This window comes from Anguilla anguilla, chromosome 16, assembly GCF_013347855.1.
Source record: "Anguilla anguilla isolate fAngAng1 chromosome 16, fAngAng1.pri, whole genome shotgun sequence".
In the NCBI taxonomy this organism is placed as follows: Eukaryota; Metazoa; Chordata; class Actinopteri; order Anguilliformes; family Anguillidae; genus Anguilla; species Anguilla anguilla.
In genome coordinates, this window is record NC_049216.1 from 14,535,393 (window position 1) to 14,557,075 (window position 21,683).

General features: G+C 42.7%; 4 protein-coding genes across 12 annotated transcripts; 3 read left to right on the forward strand and 1 right to left on the reverse strand.

Moving 5' to 3' along the window:
* The first annotated feature begins 616 nt into the window (after positions 1–616).
* On the forward strand, positions 617–2,176 carry LOC118215355 (huntingtin-interacting protein K). The gene is made up of 4 exons (XM_035396056.1): positions 617–819; positions 1,260–1,315; positions 1,441–1,492; positions 1,947–2,176. The coding sequence occupies exons 1-4, from the start codon at positions 658–660 to the stop codon at positions 2,040–2,042; spliced, it is 366 nt and encodes a 121-aa protein (XP_035251947.1). The 5' UTR covers positions 617–657; the 3' UTR covers positions 2,043–2,176.
* Positions 2,161–10,262, forward strand: LOC118215350 (protein regulator of cytokinesis 1-like). 5 transcript variants are annotated; one of them, XM_035396045.1, is made up of 14 exons: positions 2,161–2,293; positions 5,122–5,254; positions 5,338–5,460; positions 5,644–5,883; positions 6,053–6,223; positions 6,315–6,464; positions 6,711–6,858; positions 6,939–7,075; positions 7,369–7,464; positions 7,558–7,704; positions 7,788–7,904; positions 8,427–8,537; positions 8,802–8,984; positions 9,540–10,262. In XM_035396045.1, the coding sequence occupies exons 3-14, from the start codon at positions 5,350–5,352 to the stop codon at positions 9,609–9,611; spliced, it is 1,683 nt and encodes a 560-aa protein (XP_035251936.1). In that variant the 5' UTR covers positions 2,161–2,293; positions 5,122–5,254; positions 5,338–5,349; the 3' UTR covers positions 9,612–10,262. The 5 variants fall into 5 exon arrangements, with proteins under 5 accessions (XP_035251936.1, XP_035251934.1, XP_035251937.1 ...); XM_035396043.1 differs by lacking the exon at positions 2,161–2,293 and adding an exon at positions 3,476–4,149; XM_035396046.1 differs by lacking the exon at positions 2,161–2,293 and adding an exon at positions 4,194–4,703.
* A 23-nt stretch (positions 10,263–10,285) lies between these two features.
* On the reverse strand, positions 10,286–18,733 carry mtfmt (mitochondrial methionyl-tRNA formyltransferase). 4 transcript variants are annotated; one of them, XM_035396048.1, is made up of 10 exons: positions 18,596–18,733; positions 15,502–15,746; positions 13,876–14,076; positions 13,610–13,732; positions 13,161–13,263; positions 12,679–12,754; positions 12,329–12,420; positions 12,158–12,236; positions 11,982–12,049; positions 10,286–11,504 (listed from the first exon to the last, which is right to left on the reverse strand). In XM_035396048.1, the coding sequence occupies exons 2-10, from the start codon at positions 15,549–15,551 to the stop codon at positions 11,280–11,282; spliced, it is 1,017 nt and encodes a 338-aa protein (XP_035251939.1). In that variant the 5' UTR covers positions 15,552–15,746; positions 18,596–18,733; the 3' UTR covers positions 10,286–11,279. The 4 variants fall into 4 exon arrangements, with proteins under 4 accessions (XP_035251939.1, XP_035251940.1, XP_035251938.1 ...); XM_035396049.1 differs by lacking the exon at positions 18,596–18,733 and adding an exon at positions 18,339–18,518; XM_035396047.1 differs by lacking the exons at positions 15,502–15,746; positions 18,596–18,733 and adding an exon at positions 14,264–15,482.
* On the forward strand, positions 16,656–21,679 carry LOC118215353 (early nodulin-75-like). 2 transcript variants are annotated; one of them, XM_035396054.1, is made up of 5 exons: positions 16,656–16,775; positions 17,968–18,026; positions 18,945–19,079; positions 20,178–20,268; positions 20,671–21,679. In XM_035396054.1, exons 1-5 carry the CDS (start codon positions 16,747–16,749, stop codon positions 21,359–21,361), a joined length of 1,005 nt encoding a protein of 334 aa, XP_035251945.1. In that variant the 5' UTR covers positions 16,656–16,746; the 3' UTR covers positions 21,362–21,679. The 2 variants fall into 2 exon arrangements, with proteins under 2 accessions (XP_035251945.1, XP_035251944.1); XM_035396053.1 differs by lacking the exon at positions 16,656–16,775 and adding an exon at positions 16,827–17,020.
* The last annotated feature ends 4 nt before the right edge of the window (positions 21,680–21,683 follow it).

The window sequence follows — 21,683 nt, forward strand, 5'->3', positions numbered from 1 at the left end:
AGGCAGGCAGTCCTATGTCTTACAGCGTGTTGTCCATTTCCACTTTGTAAGCCCTTTGGCAACCACTGTTACTCCAAGGTATCATGACCTATGTAGTTTAAAGGTAGTTTGCTTACTCTTCTGGCTATAAGAGGAAGTTAAACGTGGCATCATGGTCACTGTCTTGGTCGAGGTCATATTCAGAGTCGATGTCAGGGCAACTTCCATCATTACAGCAAATAAATTAAAGAACTGAATCAGCAATTGATTTGTGCAAATTCACTGAGCTCTGTTTTAACTGGACACCCCGTGCCCACAGTCCTATTGAGATTATTGCTGGTGTTGTGAAGATGACATGCAATTCTAAAGGGAACATTAAAGTAATGACAATGATCAACATAATGGGAAGCTGAAAAAGACAAAAAAAAACGTGTCCTGGCTTTGAACGTTTTCCATTTAAATAATTTTTGGCCGTTTTCTTATGTCATGAATATTTAACACATTGTACCTTGTTTTATTTCAAAGTGCTCTCCCTTCTTTGAATCATGCCATACATTTCTTCCAAATTGAAAAAATGAGAAAAGTACACTCGCGATCACGTGACAAGACTGTTCACTCCATTTCCGTCCGTCTACCAAAGTTGTGCTCTCTTTTAGTTCCGGTCGTCCATCAGCAAACATGGCAGCCGAAGGTGATGTGGATTTGGATTTGGAAGCCGAAGAGAATTGCACTGAAAAACCGGCAGAAAAACCTCGAAAACATGACAGCGGCGCCGCAGATTTGGAGCGTGTTACCGACTATGCGGAGGAGAAAGAAATATTAAGCTCTGATCTGGAAACGGTAATAAAGTCCTTCAGAACACATGTCGCGATTGAACCAACGCTAGGCAGCTGATAGCTAACGTTAGCAAGTAGCACAACCGGTGCCTTACGCAAAAGTGGGATCTTTGGCTGGTTAGTTAACGCGTTAAGATCTATGGTGGCTAACCGGCTACTAATATATGTACTGTAAAAATAACACTAGCCAAAATGAAAACGTTCACGTTCTATGTGTCCCATAACCTGCTGTGGTCAGCCTTATTGAATAAACAAAAATCTAGGCGAGCTATATAACGTTGGCTAACTTGGGCGTTTCATTCAGTCATTTCCCCTGACATGATTTTTTATGGAGTGGATATTATAAATATTTAATTCGTCTTGAATTGCCTCGTAGCTAACCAGACCCGTATTTGTTAGCATTTTAATTCGATTAACCTTAGACTAATTTGTTCTGGGTTCCAGGCTATGTCAGTGATTGGCGACAGGCGCTCAAGGGAACAGAAAGCCAAACAAGAGAGGTATTTTATTTCTATTCACCTATTATTTATAGATGAATTTCTGATAAACAGCATCTCTACAGGAACAATGACTTAGTGTTTGTGTGCGTTATTTTTTTCCCCTGACGGACATCTTTCCTTTGCAGAGAGAAAGAGCTCGCCAAAGTCACAATCAAGAAGGAAGACGTAGAACTTATAGTAAGTCAAACAAGGCTAACTCAAAATTACATTTAGTACTGATTGATGAATGGAGCATTTAAAATATGTAGAAAGTATAAATTGATGCATACGTTTTGCATTTATCATTCCAGAGGTCCTTACAATGTGACCCCACTTGAGTAATTCTTGTACGAGTGTGGATCAAGTAGTTTGTTTCTCAAATTGCTTTGAAACAAAAACCAATTTTAATGGCCTCTGAAACAGTTCAGAAGTCCAATAAATGCATTTTATATGTACATATAAAATACTGGCAGGATGATGATATGAAATTGCATACTCAATATAGACACTGTTATATGGCTGATTTGTGTTACATGCTCACCAGTATGCATGCCAGCACATACTGTCACAAGTGCGTTATTGCATTTCAGAATACAGCCCTGAGAACCAGATGCCCATATGAATTTCTCAAATCACTGTTTGTTGTTTGCAGATGAGTGAGATGGAAATCTCAAGGGGTTTAGCCGAGCGCAGTCTGAGGGAACACATGGGCAACGTGGTGGAAGCTCTTATCGCTCTAACGAACTGAGCATGTTAAACTGCGCTGAACCCCGCAGCCAGCTGCCACCTTACCAGCACCCCTTCCCTGCTCCAGGCTCATGGACAAAACCTTTTCTTGTTTTTTTTTTTCTTTTTTTAAATAAAAAAAATATTTGAAATGTTCCCCACCCTTCTTTAAATCCAAAGACATGCAGGTTAGGCTATTTGGGGGGGATATATGATGTTCACAAAGCGTTGCTGCAAAAGAGCATGCGTGCTCACTACCCTGCATAAATAAAGGTTAGTAATAATAAGAAAATATTATTGGGTTTGGTTGACTGAGGATAATAAAAACCATTGATATTAAATTAATGTCACCTCTGGAGCTCATCAGAGATTTCACAAAACTATGTAGCCAAAGAAAACAAGGACAAAGGTCTGGGATACATTAGTCACTGACGGCAATGACAAAAACATGTTTTCTATTAGTTTAAAATCATGGTACAAAAATCATTTAAAAAATATATTTCAGCGCTCTTAAATTACGGGGTGAGTGAACTATTTCCACATTCAGGGTCCTTGAATAAGTGGATTTTTTTTTTTAAAATAATGTGCCCAGAAATTTGTTGAACTCTAGTATTATCCCAGGTTCCGCCATGGTTTTTTTTTTTTTTTTTAACTTGATTTACTTGAGGAGTAAAACAGGAAAAAATCGAAAATATGGAGTAGCCTAGTGGGTATCAAGATCAATTGATGCGATGTGAGGGGAAAGGGGGGACAAGTAAATGGGGATGAATTTAACACTGCAGGTTATGGCAAGCCGTTTTAGCTTTAATTCATTTCTAGAGGATATCACAAATACAATTTTAACTAGTTGGAATGAAAATTCTTGATATCAGAAATTCAATTGTAATTAGTTATAATTCAAGGGTTTTCCCCATTCATTTCAATGGGACCTTTCATTTTTGATATCAAGAATTCCTATTTTAACTAGTGAAAATTTGACATAATTAAAACTAGTTAAAATTATATTATTGATATCAAGAATTCCCATTTTAACTAGTTACAACTGAATTTCTGATATCAAGAATTCAAGTTTTAACTAGTTAAAATTGAATTCATAATATCAGAAATAGGTATTCTAACTAGTTGAAATTATATTGTTGATATCAGTAATTGATTTTATGATATCAGAAATTGGCATTTTAACTAGGCCAAATTCCAACTCTCATTGAAATGAATGAGAAACGTTTTCAATCTGACTAGCTAGTTAAAACAAAATTTCCGATATCAAGAACTGGCATTTTAACTAGTTAAAATTATTTCCGATATCAATAATATGCATTTTAACTTTCTGATCAAATTTCTGATATCAGAAATACACAACTAGTTACAATTGAATTTCTGATATCAAGAATTTGCATTCTAACTAGTTAGAATTTGCGATATCCTCTAGAAATTAAATTAAAGCTAAAACGGCTTGCCATATGCCGTAGTCGACTTGGGTTACAACTGTGAACGCTTGATTGCTTCGAGTGGGAATCCAGTGTAATTGTAAAATGTAAAAAAAGAAAAGAAAAATGCAACATGGCTGATGTCAAGAAATATCACAAAACGGGTTTTTTGGAGAAATGCAGGTAATAAGTAGCTAACGTTAGCTAAATTCTAGCTGCCATGTTTAAACTACGGTTAATTTCTGCATCAGTTTCACCAGAAGCCCCCCGAGCCAAAGGCAAATACCGTTTTTCAGAGACCATTATAACGTTGTCGCTACACTGAAGTAGCAAGCTAGGGTTAGACTAACGCAGGTAGACATAGGGTGCTAAAATAATCATTTGACATGCTTAAATCTAATGTTTTTAGCTAGCTACAGGTATTTTGTTAGCGTTTCAGCCCTTGGCGCCGATTGTTTTCCCCTCCGGTGGGCGTGGTTTTCGGAGTATGACGGGTTGCCCTCTGTCTCTGTTTGAGAAATTGCTTTCGCTGGCTAGCCAATGAGAAGCAGCGCAATGTTTGGATGTAGAATTTGAATCAAAAGGCTAATCACAGAAAAGCTGAACATAGTTAAGAATAGTATAACTTTTCTGTTTTACCACATTAAAGCGAAGTAGAGCACAAATTGCAACAGACACGAGGATTTTCGCAATGAGACGAAGGTCGGTAGTGTAGTTAATTTAACTTAAATGTGATCTTTCTAAACTAACGTCAGCTAAATCAGCTAATCTAGTTCTAGCCTAACGTAAACGGTGTTGCAGCTAGACAGGGTGGATTACAGTAGCTAAAAGTATGACTAAATTAGCAAATTATGATGTTTCTCTTCTGTTTTACCTAATGTTTGCGAATCTGCGTTAGTATCGACAGGCTGTTTTTAGAACCAGTACTAGCTATTCATTGTCGAATAAAAGGTTCTGGTCTTTCATAACCGTTCCACAAACATATATATGGGTCGTTGGCCAGGGTTTGGGGTAATGTTAGTCTAGACTAGCTAGCTAACGTTAATTCTTAATTGCCGTTAGCAATGCCAACCAGGTAGCTAATTTCAATTTTTGTAGCTAGGTAGCTTCTATCGATTAAGAAGTACATGCCTAAACTATTCTTTTGTTGGCAAAATAATTGCGACAAAGAGGGGCGTGGCAGAGGTTGATGAAAAACTATTGTTATGACAGCTGACAACGTGAACATGCAAAATTGAACTCATTCAACAAACCGGGTGAGCAGAGACAATCACGTATGGCAATGAGGTCCCAGAAGTCGTATCTAGCAATCATGTCGTAAAACTCCACTCGTGTTAAATTGGCACCTAGCCTGACTATCAATCTAGATTATAAAAGACGCAAAAGGGTGGTGGGAATCTAAAATCATGTGTAATAATAGTGGTCAAAGGTGAAAATTAGACTGTTTAGAGATGAAAACAGGAAGCCTCGCTATGTCATCCGTGGTGATTTAAGGTGGAACGAGAATGACAAATGTCAGTCTGTGAGTATCGAATCAACTTTAGCTTCGTTTAGTTGGGCTACTGCTAGCATTAATACTTCACCCAGTGTCTGCACCGTTTGCCTCGTTCTACTTATAGTTGAATGCACTTGGAAGCTGGCTAACTGGCCTAAACTGATGTAATCATATTGCAGTGAGGTGCTTTTAGCGGAGTCGGTGACGTGCCTGAACGCAGCGCTGTGTCGTCTGAAGGACATCTGGGAGGAAATTGGAATACCGGAGGACCAGCGGGTGCAGAGGACCGAATCTGTAAAGAACTATATAAAAGTGAGTTGTGAAGCGGAAGCCTTTCCTCCCTTTGATGTCTAGAGCTGCAATGCTGAAGGGCACAATGTGCATTGTGTCCATAGGGTCTGCTGGATATGATGATATTAGAGGAGGAGAATCTGCGCAAGAGCTTACGGGGCAGCATAGAGAAGTGTCGCAGGGAGCTGGACACCCTGTGCAGGGAACTTCAGCTGTCCCCCTTTGAGGTAAGATACCGTGGTCCACTCTACAGCCGCCCCTGAGGTAACGTACTCTTGTCCAATCTACAGCTGCTTGAAAGGGGAAACATTTAAAATAACCGAGCTGTGTTTAGGATGCTGTGAATTAGTGAGACAGTATTGTAGAAGTTTAATTAAAGCAGATTGTGAGTTTGGACTGTGTGTTGGCAGGAGGAGCGCAGCGGCACAATGCTGCAGGTGGATAAGGACCTTCGGACAAGAGTGGAGACTCTGACGAAGCAGAAGAGCCAGAGGATGCAGGAGCTGAAGACCCTGAGGGAGCAGGACCAGGACCTGTGTGACATCCTGTGCGCGGACTCCTACAGCCTCGTATGCGATGACCAAGCCGTACCCTCCTTACAGCAGCTGCAGGACTTCCGCCTGCACCTCGCCAGCCTCACTGCAGAAAAGGTCACCAAATGCCTCCTGTTAATGAGCATGTGCAGAACTCATTAACTGCCCTCACTGAAATGCTACTGAGTAGCACACCAGAGGAGAAGAGAAAATGTATGGTGTTTGAGACTTGTGTGTGTGTGTGTGTTTAGAGGGTTTGCAATAACATTAATGTGTGTGTGTTCAGGAAAGGAGACGCAGTGAGTTTGTGGGCCTTAAGAAGCAGATTATCTTATGCATGGAAGATCTGGAGCAGCTACCGGACACTAGTTTCGAGAGGGACGTGGTTCATGAGGACGAGGATGCTTTTTGCCTTTCCGAAGAAAACATCGCCTCTCTGGGACTGCTGCTGAGCACGGTAACACACACACATCTGTCCCTTTTACTCTGTTGAGCTGGAATGAGACTGGTGGGCTGACCTTGGTAACCCCTCGCTGTCCCTTGTTCAGCTGGAAAAGCGGAAGGCGGAGACCGCCGAGCGGTGCGGTTTTTGCCGCAGTCGGATCCGAGAGCTGTGGGACCGGCTGGAGGTGTGCCAGGAGGAGAGGGACGTCCTCGCCCAACACATGGCCAGCTCCAAGAAGAGGAACCTGGAGGCTGTAAGGACACCATGAGGCCAATCTCACATCATGTAGAGCCTCGTGTGCCCGAGTAGCATTTCTCCCCTGTCTGTGGTCAGCCCTGCACTGAGCTGCAGTTGGCTTCAGACATTACGTTACAGGCATTTAGCAGACGCTCTTATCCAGAGCGACTTGCACAACATTTTTACATAGCATGATTTTCAGTGCTTCACAGGTTAGTTGGTGTTGCCGGCTAGTTCAGTACGTGTTTTCCCCCGTCCACAGTTGCAAGCAGAGTTGAGTCGTCTGGAGGAGCTGAAGCTTGATCGCATTCAGGGCTTAATCAAGGACATCCGGGTGGAGATGGCCTGCTACTGGGACCTGTGCTTTCTCAGTGCTGAGCAGCAGCAGGCCTTCACTCTGCATTGCAGTGGTAAGTGTGGTGTAGGTGGAGAAGCGTTACCTGTGTAGGTCTGTCACTGGGGGGGTTACAGTCACGCTGTGTTTGTGTAGATGACTTCACAGAGGAGCTGCTGGCTGTGCACAAGGCTGAGCTCCTGCAGCTCAAGCAGCGCTACGAGGCCCACAGAGAGCTGTTTGACGGCGTGCAACGCTGGGAGGACAGCTGGAAGCTCTTCCGAGAGCTTGAGGTGAGGAAAAGGTCCATGCTTCAGTGGGACACCTTTTAATGTGGGCAGCAGTGTAGTATAATGGGTAAGGAGCTGGTCTTGTAACCCAAAGGTCACAGGTTCGATTCCCAGGTAGGACACTACCTTGGGCAAGGTGCTTAACCTGCATTGCTTCATATATATCCTGCTGCATAAATGGATGCAATGTAAATGCTATGTAAAAAGTTGTGTAAGTTGCTCTGAACAAGAGCGTCTGCTAAATACCTGTAATGAAAAATAATGGAGGGATAAAATATGTATGTTATTTTACGCAGAAAAAAGCAACAGATCCTTCCAGATTCATCAACAGAGGGGGGAACCTTCTGAAAGAGGAGAAGCAGAGGACCGAACTGCTCAAAAGCCTGACAAAGGTGAGCTGCCTGGCCAGCGAAGCGACTGCCTGTGACCCTGGTTCTGTGGCTGTGATCAGTGGTAACATGGTGCTTCTGCCCTTTCGTGTTCAGCTGGAGAAGAAGCTGAAGGCGCAGATGGATGCCTGGAAGGAGCAGGAGGGTCAAGAGTTCCTGGTCAGGGGCCAGAATTTCCAGCAGTTTGTGGAGGTGCATTGGGAACTCCATCGCACCGAGAAAGAGAGGGAGAAATTGGAGAGGGTAAAAGATGTAATTACTTTTAATCGAAAAAGCGATGCGGCACACGGAGCAGTGTGCATTAAAGGTGCTGTGTCATCCGGCAGCACCTAAAGAAGAGCCGGCAGACGGAGGAGGACATGCTGTACGGCACGGTCACGGTCAAGCGGACCCCGTCCAAACACAAGCTCCCGGGAAGCGGAACGCCGGGGAAAACACGCAAGGTAACCGCGCACCGCCACTTTCGGCCTCGCTCACGGCAGGCCTGGGGCCTTGGGCGAAGGAGCTCCGCCTCGCTTCCTCTGCTTCCGTGCAGGTGTTGGTATTCTTCACTGTGGGTTATGCTGGGAGTACTGAAGGGATGGTTTACTTTCAAGAGTTTTACGATAGTTCAGTTTTAGGGCATTCAATTGTCTGGACGATTTTTGCATGTGACGAAGGACGTAAAGAAAGTGAGGAAATGCTATGAAATGAATGTGTTCATATGTATAGCCTCTGGAAGTGTCACTGTACAATTTACTTGAAGGGTTTTTTAACCACAAACCCGTATACCAGCCACTATAAGGCCAGCAGGTCAACGGAAACATCTGCAAGTATCTAAAATATCCTTCATTGCTCATGAATACTATCTGAGCCAATTGAAAACATACACTGAAACTGACACAACAGGGAAAACTCTAGAAAGTGAATTATCCCGTTAACATGGGCATCAGAGGGTCTGTCACTAACCCGCTGCGTCTCCCCAGCTCAATGGCACCTGCAGCGTCTCTAGCTCCGCCCCTAACGGCACCCTGCGCACTGCCTGGGGAACCCTGTGCCTCTCCCCGGGGCCCCGCCCCGCCCTGTCCGTCTGCAAGGTCAGTCGGGTCCGATCCGGATCTCTCTGAAACCGCCAGGTTCGGTCTAACCACTCCGAAGCTTGGGCTTACATTATCAGCAACAGCAGCAACATTACTTTGTTTACTTGTATTAACATAGTCTGTGACTTTGGGTGCCAAAGCGAAGAGACAAAAAAGGTAATTGGATGAAATTAGCTATTGAAAACTGAGTGCAGCGGGCTTTGTGATTAGATGGACTGAGGCCTTTGGAAGTGCTGATAACCCTTATCCAACCTGCTGTAGGGTCCGACTACTCGAACCCCGGGTCGCCCTGGCCGTCCACCACGCGCTGGCCTCCTTGAGCACAACAAGGAGAACCTCACTCCCCAGAATGGAAAAGAAGTGGGCGGAGCCTCAGGAAGCCCAGCCACCCCACAGCGTAATGTCAGCATAAACTCTGTTGCCAGCACCTATTCCGAATTTGCGGTAATTTAAGTTTCCTGAAAACATTTATCATTATATGTATAACCTCTACACGTCATACGTTATATTTGTAGTCTCGCCTTGTCCTGCCATTATTTTGCTAAACGCTTCCAACATAGGGACAGCAGGAGGAATCCCCATGTCCCGAAGACATTTTTAATGGGTAGTGCAAAGCCGGTTGATGCCTCTGGTTAGAGTTGCATTCCTTGCATTGCCCTCATAACTGTTACAGCGGACTTCAAAGCTTTAAAAACAAAATGTAGGCTGTAAATGTATACATTCGTGTGATTGTAGTTCTTTTATTTATCGTTTTGGTATATTTAAAAATGTAGGGTAAGTGTACATATTTAGCCTGTGTATGTTAAGTCCATTTCCATGAATGATTTGGTGCATATGAGAATTCTACAGATTAACTTGCTATATCCTTATCAATATTCAATTCTAAACTATATAATTTGTATTTATTGCATTGTATTGTGAACATAACTCCTCCAGTGACTGTTGCATTGCCTGCATTTTGCAAGATTGTGTTTTAAATGCGTCTACCCCTTTTCACAGCGGGAGCTCTCAAAAGTGTCCAAGTCTCTCTGTAAGACGGGAGCTCTCAACTCCACTGCATCACAGCCCTGACCCCAGTGCACTGAGAACAGAAAAAAATCAGAAAAGCCTCTAATGTGTTTTAAAAGGTAAACGTATCGTGGTGTAATCTGAATTTGAATTCATTGCACTGTATTCTGGACTTTAGCAGATGCTCTTATCTAGATCCAGGTCTAGAGGATTTTTACTGAATCGGTTCAGGTCAAGTACCTTGCTCAAAGGTACAGCAGTAGTGGTCCATTTGGGAATTGACCCTACAACCTCAGAGAAGCCCAGTTCTCTATCCGTTATGCTACACTACTGCCCTCTGAATTCACATGCAGACTCATGCTTCTATGAAGATTTGTATTTATATTTTATTTATAGCGGTTTAACACTATTACGCACGGCCGGTTCTCAGCACCTTGCCCAGTTTATGTATGCTACATCACGGTCTGTATGCTAATCATGAATATTTTGCACAAGTTATCCCTCTTACTTCTAGCTCTTATTTCTATGCTTTCTAAACTCTGTACTGTATGTCCCCACTTCAAAAGGATAGTACTGATTTTCTGTACATCAATAATGGGTTATTGAATAAATGTAATTTTATTCAGTTGTTTTTTCTGTGTTGTACAGAGAACTAGTTTATATTTCTGTATATCGCTCATGCTATTGGAGTGTTAATGCATGTGTATGTAAGACTAAGAGAGATCATGGAACTTTAATAATGTAGGCTTTTTATTGCAGCATCAAGGGAGTGGTTAAGCTACACATAGGGTAGAGCCAATAAGTGAGGCCGTCCTCAAGGTTATTGAAATTTGGTTGTGGTGTGTGTGCGTGCGTGCACACTGGTGTCAAACTGGAACCAAGTAGCTCCATGTGATAACATTCCTAATTTTCTTCTGGTTTGGCAGCAATGCATGCAGGGTTATTCCTGCACTGAAAGTGTTTTTTTTTTTCCAAGCCACCTACAGGACAAATTGCACAAAAAATATGTATCCCCCAATTTTGGCATTTACAATGTGTAACCCTTTAATAAATTGTTCCAATTTAAAAATTGCCACGTTTCAATTTTCCCGTAGCCTACATCTCAGTGCATTGTGGTGGTCTCTTTTTAAGACTGGGTAGAACTTTAGAAATCCTAAATGCAGCTAAATACAGGGGGACAACGAATTGCGAGTTGACAGTAGGAGTAAAGCCGAATCTACCACAGCCATTACGCAAAGTTACCACCTGGGCCCTGTTTTGTGCATTTTTTAATAACCCTGGCATGGACTTGTCATTCTGTCTCAACCCTGTTTTATTAGCCCTGGTCACCAGTAAAAGGTGACACTAAAAAAGATCACACACTTCCACATGTGAGACAGCTGATGCAGCTCATCGCTTCTGCCCAATCAGAAAAGCTGATTCAAAGTTCTGCTCTTTACCAAAATTGATAAACTGCACACACTTCAAGAGTCATAGCAATTCAGAGAGGTTACGCCCAAGCAAAATAAGCGTGTCTGGTGTACAGAGCAATGTCACAATCTTCTGGGAAAATGTTTTTTTTCTTCTCCCCATTAAAATTGAGCTTAACTGTATCAAGCCAGTTTCCCTTCTCCTCACTGAGTCACCTACCACTGCATTCAGGCATGGTCAGCTAATGTGGGCTAATAATTATACAACACCTCAACACTGCCTTAAAACAGGCATATGTTTGTGGCACAAACGCGTTTAAGTTCAGTCTTTTGAGCGATAAACTGTTCCAGTTGCGTGTGCACCCAGTCTGGGAGGGGTCAGTCTTGAAGGCTGTTCGTTGGTTTGGGCCAGTTTGCTCTGAAACAGGCAGTGCTGGTGTTGTAGGCAATGTCTCTTTATGAAGAAGGTGTGAAGGTAGCCATTGTAAAAATCTGCAGCTGAAAGCCTTTTCCTCAGCATCACTGTTTTGAATCCCACCCAGCCATCCTGGTAAAGAGAGAATGAGGATTTGCATTTAGAATGGACAGACTCGCTCACTGCTCTGCATAATGGAGAAAGATTTCCTCACTGTCCTCAGTAACACTGGTGCAGGGACTGGGGTTGGACCCAAAAGGCTGTGGATTCCCTACCAGAGCTCTTGTGAGAAACGCCCCTGCATGTGAGCTGTCAGAGTATACTTATGAATAGATACCATTACATGATGTGTTACAGAAAAATGCCTGGTACCTCTTTGCCTAAATATTTAGAAGCACCATATCATTGACAAACTCCCAGCTTAGTATGTGGAAGTTAAAGCTGTCTTGAGTGTCAGGCACATTGCAGAAATGTTCTGATAGAGTAAAGTTGCAATTGAGATGCTCAAAATTAGTCATTTCATAGGTCTTACCTGACCAGTTGACAAGGCATGAATTAATCCAATTCTGCAATCAAACAGTGGCATCAGTATACATACAGCAATCATACCTTGCAGCGAACAAGTAGTGTGTTTGACTCCTTGTGGAACAGTATGGATCCTGGCACTGCTCTGTCTTCTGTCAATAAGTCAACAAGTTGCGTTTTAAAAAAATTTTCAAAGAGCAGCTTCAATATCTGAGTCTACAAGCACACATACAGGTAAGTACATCACATGCAGTATTTACCAGCTTCTGATACGCTGAATTTCCCCACAAAGTCCAAAAGCTTTATGAAGTCTCCCATCCAAAGGGTTCTTAGTGGGACCTATCAGATGGAACCCCATTAGCATGCACACACAACCCTTGTGTTAACACTAGCATTATTATCAGCATCATTAAAAAAGACTGAGTTATTACCCGTGAGCCGATAGCACGATACAGACGGCTGATGTGATCGCAAGTCTGCTCTTCCCACATCACCCAACTCATGGCCGTGTTGATTTTGGGGGCTGTGGAGGGGAGGGGGTATAGGACCCAGTAAGATGGGCTTTAATGAGGAGCTGGGCCTGGAATTGCATTTCACAGACTTACAGATCTCAAATACTAACCTATCATTTTCATATGTACATTTACTTATTTTTTTACACACACATTACATCCCATTAGTGTGCTAATCTGATAAACTAGCCACTGAGTTTCATTCAGCCCCAGCTAAACCTCCAGGCCTGTGATGGGTTAAGAGATCTGATGCAGAGACTGGACCTTACCCAAAGTAGCACCTTCCTTTGACTGCTCTTTCCTGTTTGCTATTCTCTCCGGAAGATTTTTCAGGGTTTCAATTAACTGTTGGTAGAACATTTAACAAACATCAGTCTGCTCTGCATTACAGGACAAATATGAACACACCTATGGCTAAAAGTTCACATTGCAAACAGATTAAATCTTTATGATTTAATGTGGTGTGTTCCAAGCAGACAAAGAAGTAATGGATTTCAATCTTTAGATTAAATTCCCAAATCAATGTAGCAGACTGCAGTTAGTTTTCCAGTGCTGTACAGGCTGTCATAAGTGACTTCACTCCCCAAGACTTGGAAAATAGTCATTGCCAGCCTAGCTAGAGCAACGTCTCTTTAGGTGAATGGGCTAACATGCTATTCAGGTGGTTTTGTGTACTTTGAGGTCATGGTTACATCCTGCCACTGCTGACTCTCACCTATTACATCACAATAATCAGTTTGATCATACTGACCAAAGAGGCTCCCACAGTGGCCAAACTGGCTCCCAGCTGTTCAGATGTACAGTGCTCTGGAACCTGGCAGACTTCTTGACTGAGAATAGGGCCCACATCAAACCTGAAACAGCAACACATTTAGCAGTGGGTCACACCATGGCTTAACACAGACATTAATATTGGTGTGCTCTCATGAGAAGTACACAATCTAATTACAGTGTAGTTGCAGTAGACTCAACAAAACAGACAGTTGTAAGATAAATGGCACACATTAATGGAAACAGCAACCCTTCAGCACCCATGCTAACAAAGAAACATTCAGATCCTCAGAATGGTCTCGATCAGGCTGACACTGATGAAAATAGACCTCATCTCCCCTTTACAGAATAGAGCCTGGATCCATCATCACCTGGAACGTGTGAAACCCCCGAAAGCCTAGTGGCCGCTCTCTGTTGGAGAAAGGATACCTGTTGGGCCTAATCTGCATGATGGTGACTCCGGTGACAGCGTCTCCGTGAAGAACAGTGTGGAACACCGGGGCTGGGCCTCGCCACCGGGGTAAAAGGCTAGGGTGAACATTCAGGATCCCGCTGGAAGGAAAAACACAGACGGACTGGGATCACACCAAGGAGGCGGAGATAGAACAGACATTTAAGGACATCTCACTTACAATTGACACTGGCGACTTTACTGCACTCAACAACAATTAACGTGGCGGTAAATAAATACGTACTACTGAAACTGACGGATCAGACCCTCCCGAAGCAGACAGCCAAAAGACACGACCACACCCACGTCGAACCGTCCTTGCGGATGTACATGCGGCCAGTCATGGACCACAAGGTTATTCGCACTGGCAAATCTCCTGACGGGCAGGTCCTTGTCTAAGGTCACTACTTCAAGGGATTCAACGATTCTGCCACTAGACTCCTGTCTGTGACAAGACGGGTACACGAACACAGGGAAAGGAATCAAACATAACTAGCTTCCAATTTAGCTGGCGATGTGCAGCTCTGTTAATTCTCTGAACTTGTCCAACATTTAGCGAGATATTCATAAAAAATATTAGCTGGCAGTTTAAATGTTCGACGACGGCTCATGAAACATTTACTGTGCAGTACCTTGAAGCATAGAGAATTTTCAAAGATTCCACGGCGAACTCGTCCGTTCCGAAGAACAGAACCTTCCAAGGTGGTTCCGTTCTACACTCTTTCTGGACAGAATGGTCCGTGTGATGTACACTGCTGTTGTAGCTCGATAAAATCCGTCTGACCCGCCATAGTCCAAAACAACATGTTTTTGGAGCGAGTAAATTCATACCAATAATTGCTATTTGTCTAAATCCTTTTGGCTGAACATACTTGACATTTTTCCACATTTTGTCTTGGAATAATGATTAGCCTGTTTACTAATGAACCCTGCTGGATGTAGCCATATTAAATTATTGTTAGTTAAAGCGATATGAGGCAACTAGTTCTCGAGTTTGGTATTGGTATGTTTACAGGGCGCCGCCATATTTCCCGTACTATTGCTTTCATTTCCTGTCCCCTGAATCGAAGTCCGTGACGGACTGCTAAACCCTTCACATTTAGTAACTCGTTCCTACTTCCATTTATAGCAGTGGTTCCAAAACCATTGTGTATGCTGGTGTATGAATTTTCAACCGTTGCTGAGACCTCTGAATGAGAAAAAAAGCCACTAATTGTTTCTCAGTTCGACAATTTTAATGTCACTTGGTCATATTAAAGCCATTATATACAATAGGCATACGCATTTATAATTGAATCAATTATAGACTGGCTGGTAAAATTATTTGGGTCCTAACTGTTCAAAGAGTGGACACAGAGTTACTGAAACTGAAGAATTCAAAGGCAGAGCAAATGGAAAGTCTGTATTGTGTTAAATAAAGCTGAAGTTCAAGTTTAAACAACCTTAGATGAAAAGTCTGGCTGTACCAAAACCCAACATACATAGTGGGTCCAGGTCTGGACCAACCCTGAGAACCACTGATTTATATGGTTTAGTTTTAGATGCTCATTGGCCAAATGCTTTTTGTTCAATTGAATATGATTTTCAGTAGTGTCATTAAAATATTCGCCAGCTGTGTCTAAGTCTAAGTCAGTATACATCTATTCCAAATTTATACATTCTGGCACTAAACACTAAACTGTGTTCTGTGTATTTTCTGTAATTATATCATTTTGATAGCCTACCCATATTACTGGTCATATTGACTTGACTTTTATTTTCAAGTGAACAAAATAAGTATAGTGAAATAGTTGTTACAAACAGCAAAAGTGTTGGTTTGTTTAAAAGTTTAAAACAATGTGCAATAGCATAATAATGTTCAGGTGCATACCTGGCTGCTCTTATAAATGGCTGTTCCAGCAGAATAAAGTGACAGCCCATTTCTCAAAGCTACCTTGACGTTGCCATCAGAGATGACACCTGTGTCATTTGCCTCTCAGTGTTTATCCTCCAAACTCCTTCCCCGAAAGAACAAATATTTCAGGAGATCCATGTGACAGGTGTTTGACCGTTGAGTCATAGACCAGTTCTCTGGGGTTCCAGGTCCAAGGGTTGTGGAAGCTGTGAGAACTCTGCCTGTAGAGTAAACAAACAACATTGGTCAAAGTGTGAAAACTACATTTTAAAAGTTGCTTCTCAACATCTGCTTTAAAGTTCTTCAAAATTTGGTGCCTGACATTGTTTGAGAGAGTGTCAGAGGCAGATGGCCTAGTAGTTTTATTGGAAAAAGTAAACATAATCTGCAATTATGATGTTATAATTACACTTATTTGAATCTACTTTCAGGACTGCCGCTCAGGCTCAACCTACTAAATTGGATTATTACAGTTGTATCCTTCTCTACCACTGCACTTTGCATACCATGCTATTATTATTAATATTCAACCAGGTTTATAGTTTACTGTACGGCTATTCTGTCTGTATTTCTAATTATTGTCTTATAAGCTGTCCTATCTTGAGGGAACCTAGCACACTATTGAGACAGATTCATATATATATATATATATATATATATATATATATATATATATACACACACACACACACACACACACAGTATATATAGTGGGCTCCATAATGTTTGGTACAAAGACTTTTTTTTCTTGATGTGGTTGTGTACACCATTTTAGATATGTAATCAACCAATTCAGATGTGGTTGAAGAGCAGATTCTCAGCTTTTATTAAAGGGTATTTTAATACACTTTGTTTCGCCTTGTAGAAATTATAGCACTTTTTATAGATGGCTACTTGTGAAACAAAACAAAAAGTTGGTAAAAGCTGATGTCTTTGCACTGCACAGGGAGCAATAAAGATGGCTATCCGTGTGATGTTTTCTGTGGGCTGTCCACTGACAGAATTTCTGTTTTGCGAAATAAATGGCAAGGCTCATTTCTGAAAATAATGTTGCAGAAAAAACTTCAAAGCACTGGCTTCTTTACAGTGTAAACAATGGGGATAAAAACTGATATGTGTAGACTCCACCCTTATGACCTTTGGCCTCTCCCTGAGTCTTTGTAATTTGAAGTAAAGCACAGTCACGTCTGCCAATGTCCACATGTACAATCTGTGTACCTAATGAGCCAACTCATGTTTCCTTCAAAAAGGTAAGAGAGCTTTTGTGTGTTCTCTTTGCTTCTATTTATAATTAATATTCAGTTACTCATACATCAGCTTCTCAGGCCATCTTCTATGTGCCACCAAATTCTAGATGCAGAATATTTTTTAAAGGGAGCATTCACTTTTTGGGGCTCTTTGATATTATTTCAGTCTTAGGGCGTGCTTTCAATTTACCCAGACAGTTTTTGTGTACAATGAAGTTTCTAATGACCTACCAGTTGTACAAGGACAGGTACAGGACATTTTGTGGTTTGTGGTCTAAAGCAAGAAAATAACTTCATGTACCTACAAATCAGCTTCTACCGCAATGTTATGTTTCCAGAGGCTGCACATGTGAAAAACAATTTATACTGTTTGTTCCCATTTACAGACATAAATATCTGTTTTCAAATTATTCCAGTACTTCTTTCCATGAGTGGAGCGATTTTCAGCTGCATGTTACAGGAAATAGTTCCAAAGGAAACATACATACATGCAAACATACAGGCATAAATCCACTGTACACACTGCTATGGAGTTGCTTGATATACATTTTCTTGCTTTATGTCACAATTCCTGGCATTTGTGTAGACACTGTGCATTGCTGCCATGCCTGTTTGTAAGATAGCATTTTATTGGTCTTTTATTTTACTCTTTCTTCCTGTAAACAGCTTATACCTACATACACTATAATTGCAAATAGTAGCCCCTCTAGAAAAGGCTGAGCTGAGCAGAAGCTAAAATAACCAGCAGTTCAGGACTGCTTGTGGTATCAGAGCCCATTTTTGATTTGGAAGGGTGATCATTGGCTGATTTTGATTCCTTAAAATCCAAGGCTGTTTGCTTTCACAGGATCAAATGGTAGATACAATATGTGCTAGAATTAACATATGGGGCCAATTGTCTGTACTTTCTCGACTACAGCTGCACTTTTTATGGTTCTCTGGTCTAAACTCGGTATTTAAATTCAAGGTTGTAGTTAAGGTGCTGTTGAATGCAGGTGTACATGACAAATGATGGTGATCAAGGTTATGGTTATTATTATTGCTCTCTGACCCAGGATAATATACAGTGTAATGCACATGAATTATGATTACTAATAAGAATTAAGTCATAATTTTTAAGTTTTTAAAATGATTTGCCAACAATACAGTACATGTGTCTGACTGAATATAAATGTATCTTGCTGTATGTCTACAGGCTCTGTGCACAGACAAGAATGTTACACACATGGATTGCCTTCTGCTTATTATTACAAGGTAGGTAATCAATACACTATTACATGGTGTACTGAATACTAATCATACGACTGTAATTTCATCACACATAAAACAAAATAAGGAGGGAATTTGGTTTGTCTGGACTGTAAGGAATTTAATCGTTGTACCTTCCTATTTTTTGTGCTGTCTTCTGTTTTCGACCTTTGATTTTTTTTTAATGAGGTATACAGACATCTGTGTATCTCTACTGTTCACTCTTTCTCTGCTATTGCCTCTTCTACAATTGAGTTTTCAGGCAGCTAACCAGTTACAGCAATAAACCAGTTATCTTCTGCTTTGGCAGTCACATACCTGTGATCAGTCGATGAATCTGCTATCTGGTCTGTTATCTGATCTGTTATCTGGTCAAATATGCTCACAGGTCTTTCCAGAAAAGGGAGTAAAGTATTAAAAAATACAATGTTACATTCAGTTGGTGCCTGTGGTGTTTAATATATCACTGAGTGTATCTCAGTGTGCAGTTTTGCACCTGGCAGCCCACATTATGGTTAGTGTTTAGAGGACTCCCTGAAGAAATGGACCCTGCAGCTCACGCCCTGTGACCCTACCTTTGACCTCCAGCATTGGGCCTGAGAAGACAGCCATTTCCTAGTTAATGAAGGATCAGGGAGGTGCCTGTCTGGCTAAATGGCCACAGCTGTCTTCACCACCCCCTGTGGCTGCAGCTCTGTCCTGTGCTGGCATTGTCATGGTGACAGGCTTGCCAGCCGGGGTGGATCAGTAGAGCTGCGGAGGGCATGGCAGATTGTTTGTCGGTTCATACGGACTCTCCTTGGCTGGATTGCACAGACATCAGAGTGCAAAGGCCACAGGGCCATGGGGTCAACCCGCCTTTTACAGCAGGAGGTGGGGCTGGTGACCCAGGTGACCCACGCTCTTTCTGTGCTCACCCCACAGGGTCCGGTTGGGTGTCCGGGGACACAGAGGCCCAGCAGACTGAAGGTGCTGCGGTGGATCATCAGGTTGCTCCAGGGCATGGCATGACAGAGGAACAGAAAGCATTCCTTAAGTGGTACTACCGTACCGAAGACCGTGAGTTACCTCCCGTTCCTATACCCACAGTCTGGTGTTGGACAGAATTTCTGGGAGGGAATCACTGCAGGGCCTGGATTGAAATGGGTAGCATGGGAATGGCTGTTTGACAGTAGAGAGGACTTTATCTGGTAGGTGATAAAAGAACTGTCAGGAAAGAAGAGGTTATGTGGCTGAGGAGAAATGCTGAAGTCTATGCCTGATTGGCTGTAGTCAGTCATAAACTCAGCTCATTCACACTTTCACTGAACACGCTCATCACATTTGTTCACCCTAACAGAAAGGCTATATAAATATTGTATTGTGACACATTGAAAGAGAATATATGCATTTCCCCCCTTTTCACCCCAGTTTGCTGAGTCAAGTTTATCAGTGCCCATTCCCACAACCTCTAATGTTGATTCAGAAGAGTGCAAACAAGTATGTGATTTCCCCTGAAGCACATACTGCCAGCCCCGCTTCTTATCACATCACAGCTGGCAAGCCAGGCTCCCACAGACATGAGTCTGAAGAGTCCTGTGCACATCTTGACAGATGTGGCCGACTAGCAGGGGCTGCTGGTATGCAACGAGGCACTATCATCCTGGCCAATTAAAATGCAGCCAAGTGCTCAGCGCCCTGTGGGTCTGCCAGCCACAGCAAGCCCCGGTATGGTCCAGACTCCATGCCAGACCTTAGGGCCCATCCATACAGCACCTTAACAGGATAAGTCACTCAGCTGTCCCAAAATAAAAAATGAAATATGATCATAAATCATATTGCACCACAATATATGAGTAAATATGATCATTATTGGAACCTGCAAATATTGCAATATCTAGGTGCACATGCCTGTAACCTCATGTCTTTATAACCAAGTAAAAAGTGCATTGTACAGTGGAATTAAATCTTGAATAATTTCTTGTCTTAAATCTTAAAATACGTTTTTTTACGTTTTTGTTTTTTGTGTGCTGACCTCCACAATTGAAAAAATAAACTTCTATCGGTTCTATTGTAATGTGACTTGTATCACTTGTGAAATTTTGTCTACGTATGCACATAGTGTGAATGTATGCAATAGACGTAAAGGTGATTCCCCCCCTTATCTGTCTTCCACAGCATCCTCTTGGAAGTATTCCATGTTGGGTCTGTCATTCGGGGCACTCCTGTTGGGGAGCGTACTGCTGGTGATCGGCACCATGGCAAACAGGTCAGCAGGAGTGCAGCGTTCAAAAGAGCACCCCACCGTCCCGATCCTCGCTAGCTGTTAAAAGAGCACCCACATCACCCCACCTCCTGATGGCTGTTAAAAGAGTACCCACATCATCCTGCTCACTAATGGCCATTTTCCCTTGTGATGTTTTAAAATGAAAAATCCAAAGCAAATGGTTAACTGTGTCTAATCTCACACCACATTAGATGTGGTATTTGCATGCAGATGTATTACAGAATGTCTAAATAACCTTTAATCTGTGGAGGTTAAACTGTGTGGAATCAGGCCATAAATGAATCAAGTGGAGACAAATATGTAGGGCTGAGTTGCATTAGTCTTAGGCTGAGTTGCATCCTGTGGCAGACAGAGGGCGCTGTGTTTATTACTTCCCCTGAGCAGGAGCAGGAAGAAGCTGGCCCAGTACAAGGCCGCCGCCCTGGCAGTACAGAGGGAGGAGCTCCAGGGCCTGACAGAGGTGACCCAGGCCTGCAGCACCCCCCCTCAGGCACAGACCCCCATTCAAGCAGACACCTCCAAAGACACCCAGACCTCCCAGGTCAGCCAAACACCACAGGTTAGCCAGCCAAATGGTAAGACCCCAAAAGACATCCAGACCACACAGGACAATGAATCCACCCATATCAGTGAACCCCCCCAGGAAAGTGAACTTGTCCAGATCAATGTACCTCCTCAAGAACACGAACCTCCCCAAATAAATGAACCCCCTCAGGATGATGAAACCCCCCAGATCAATGAATCCCCTCAAGAAATTGAACCCATTGAGATCAATCAACCACCTCAGGCTAGTGAACCTGCCCAGCCCCTTCAGGAAAGCGAACCCCTCCAAATCAGTGACCCCCCTCAGGAAAGTGAGCCACCCCAAATCACTGAACCCACTGATGGGCGTGAACTCCACCCTTTTAGTGAACCCCCTCAGGAGAGTGACCCCCTTCAGGAAAGTAAACCACTTCATATCAGTGAACCCCTGGAGAGTCAGCCTGACTTTGAGTCACCCCAGGACAGTGGCCAAACTAAGGAGTCCGGACCCACAGATGCCATCTCCCAGGAGACAGATGGAAATGGGTCATAGTGAATCTCAAACCTCGAGGATGACTTCTCTGGGCTGTGGCAGTGAGCTCCCACAAGAGCACCAGAATCAACTGACAGGCAGAATGAGGAGTGCAGATCTCAACAGAGGTTAAACTGCCCTGCACCATGTGACTCTTCTTTTGGCCAATAAACACTGACTTTCTCATGTCACACACAATCACAGACTCAGAGGAGTTACTGTAATAAAGAATATTGCCAGTAGGGGTCACCAGTCTGTCCTGAGTAACTTTCACCTGCTAATCATTGTGGTTCTGAATTCTGTGTGCTAAATAAACTGCAATGTGTTTATTGTTTTATATTTT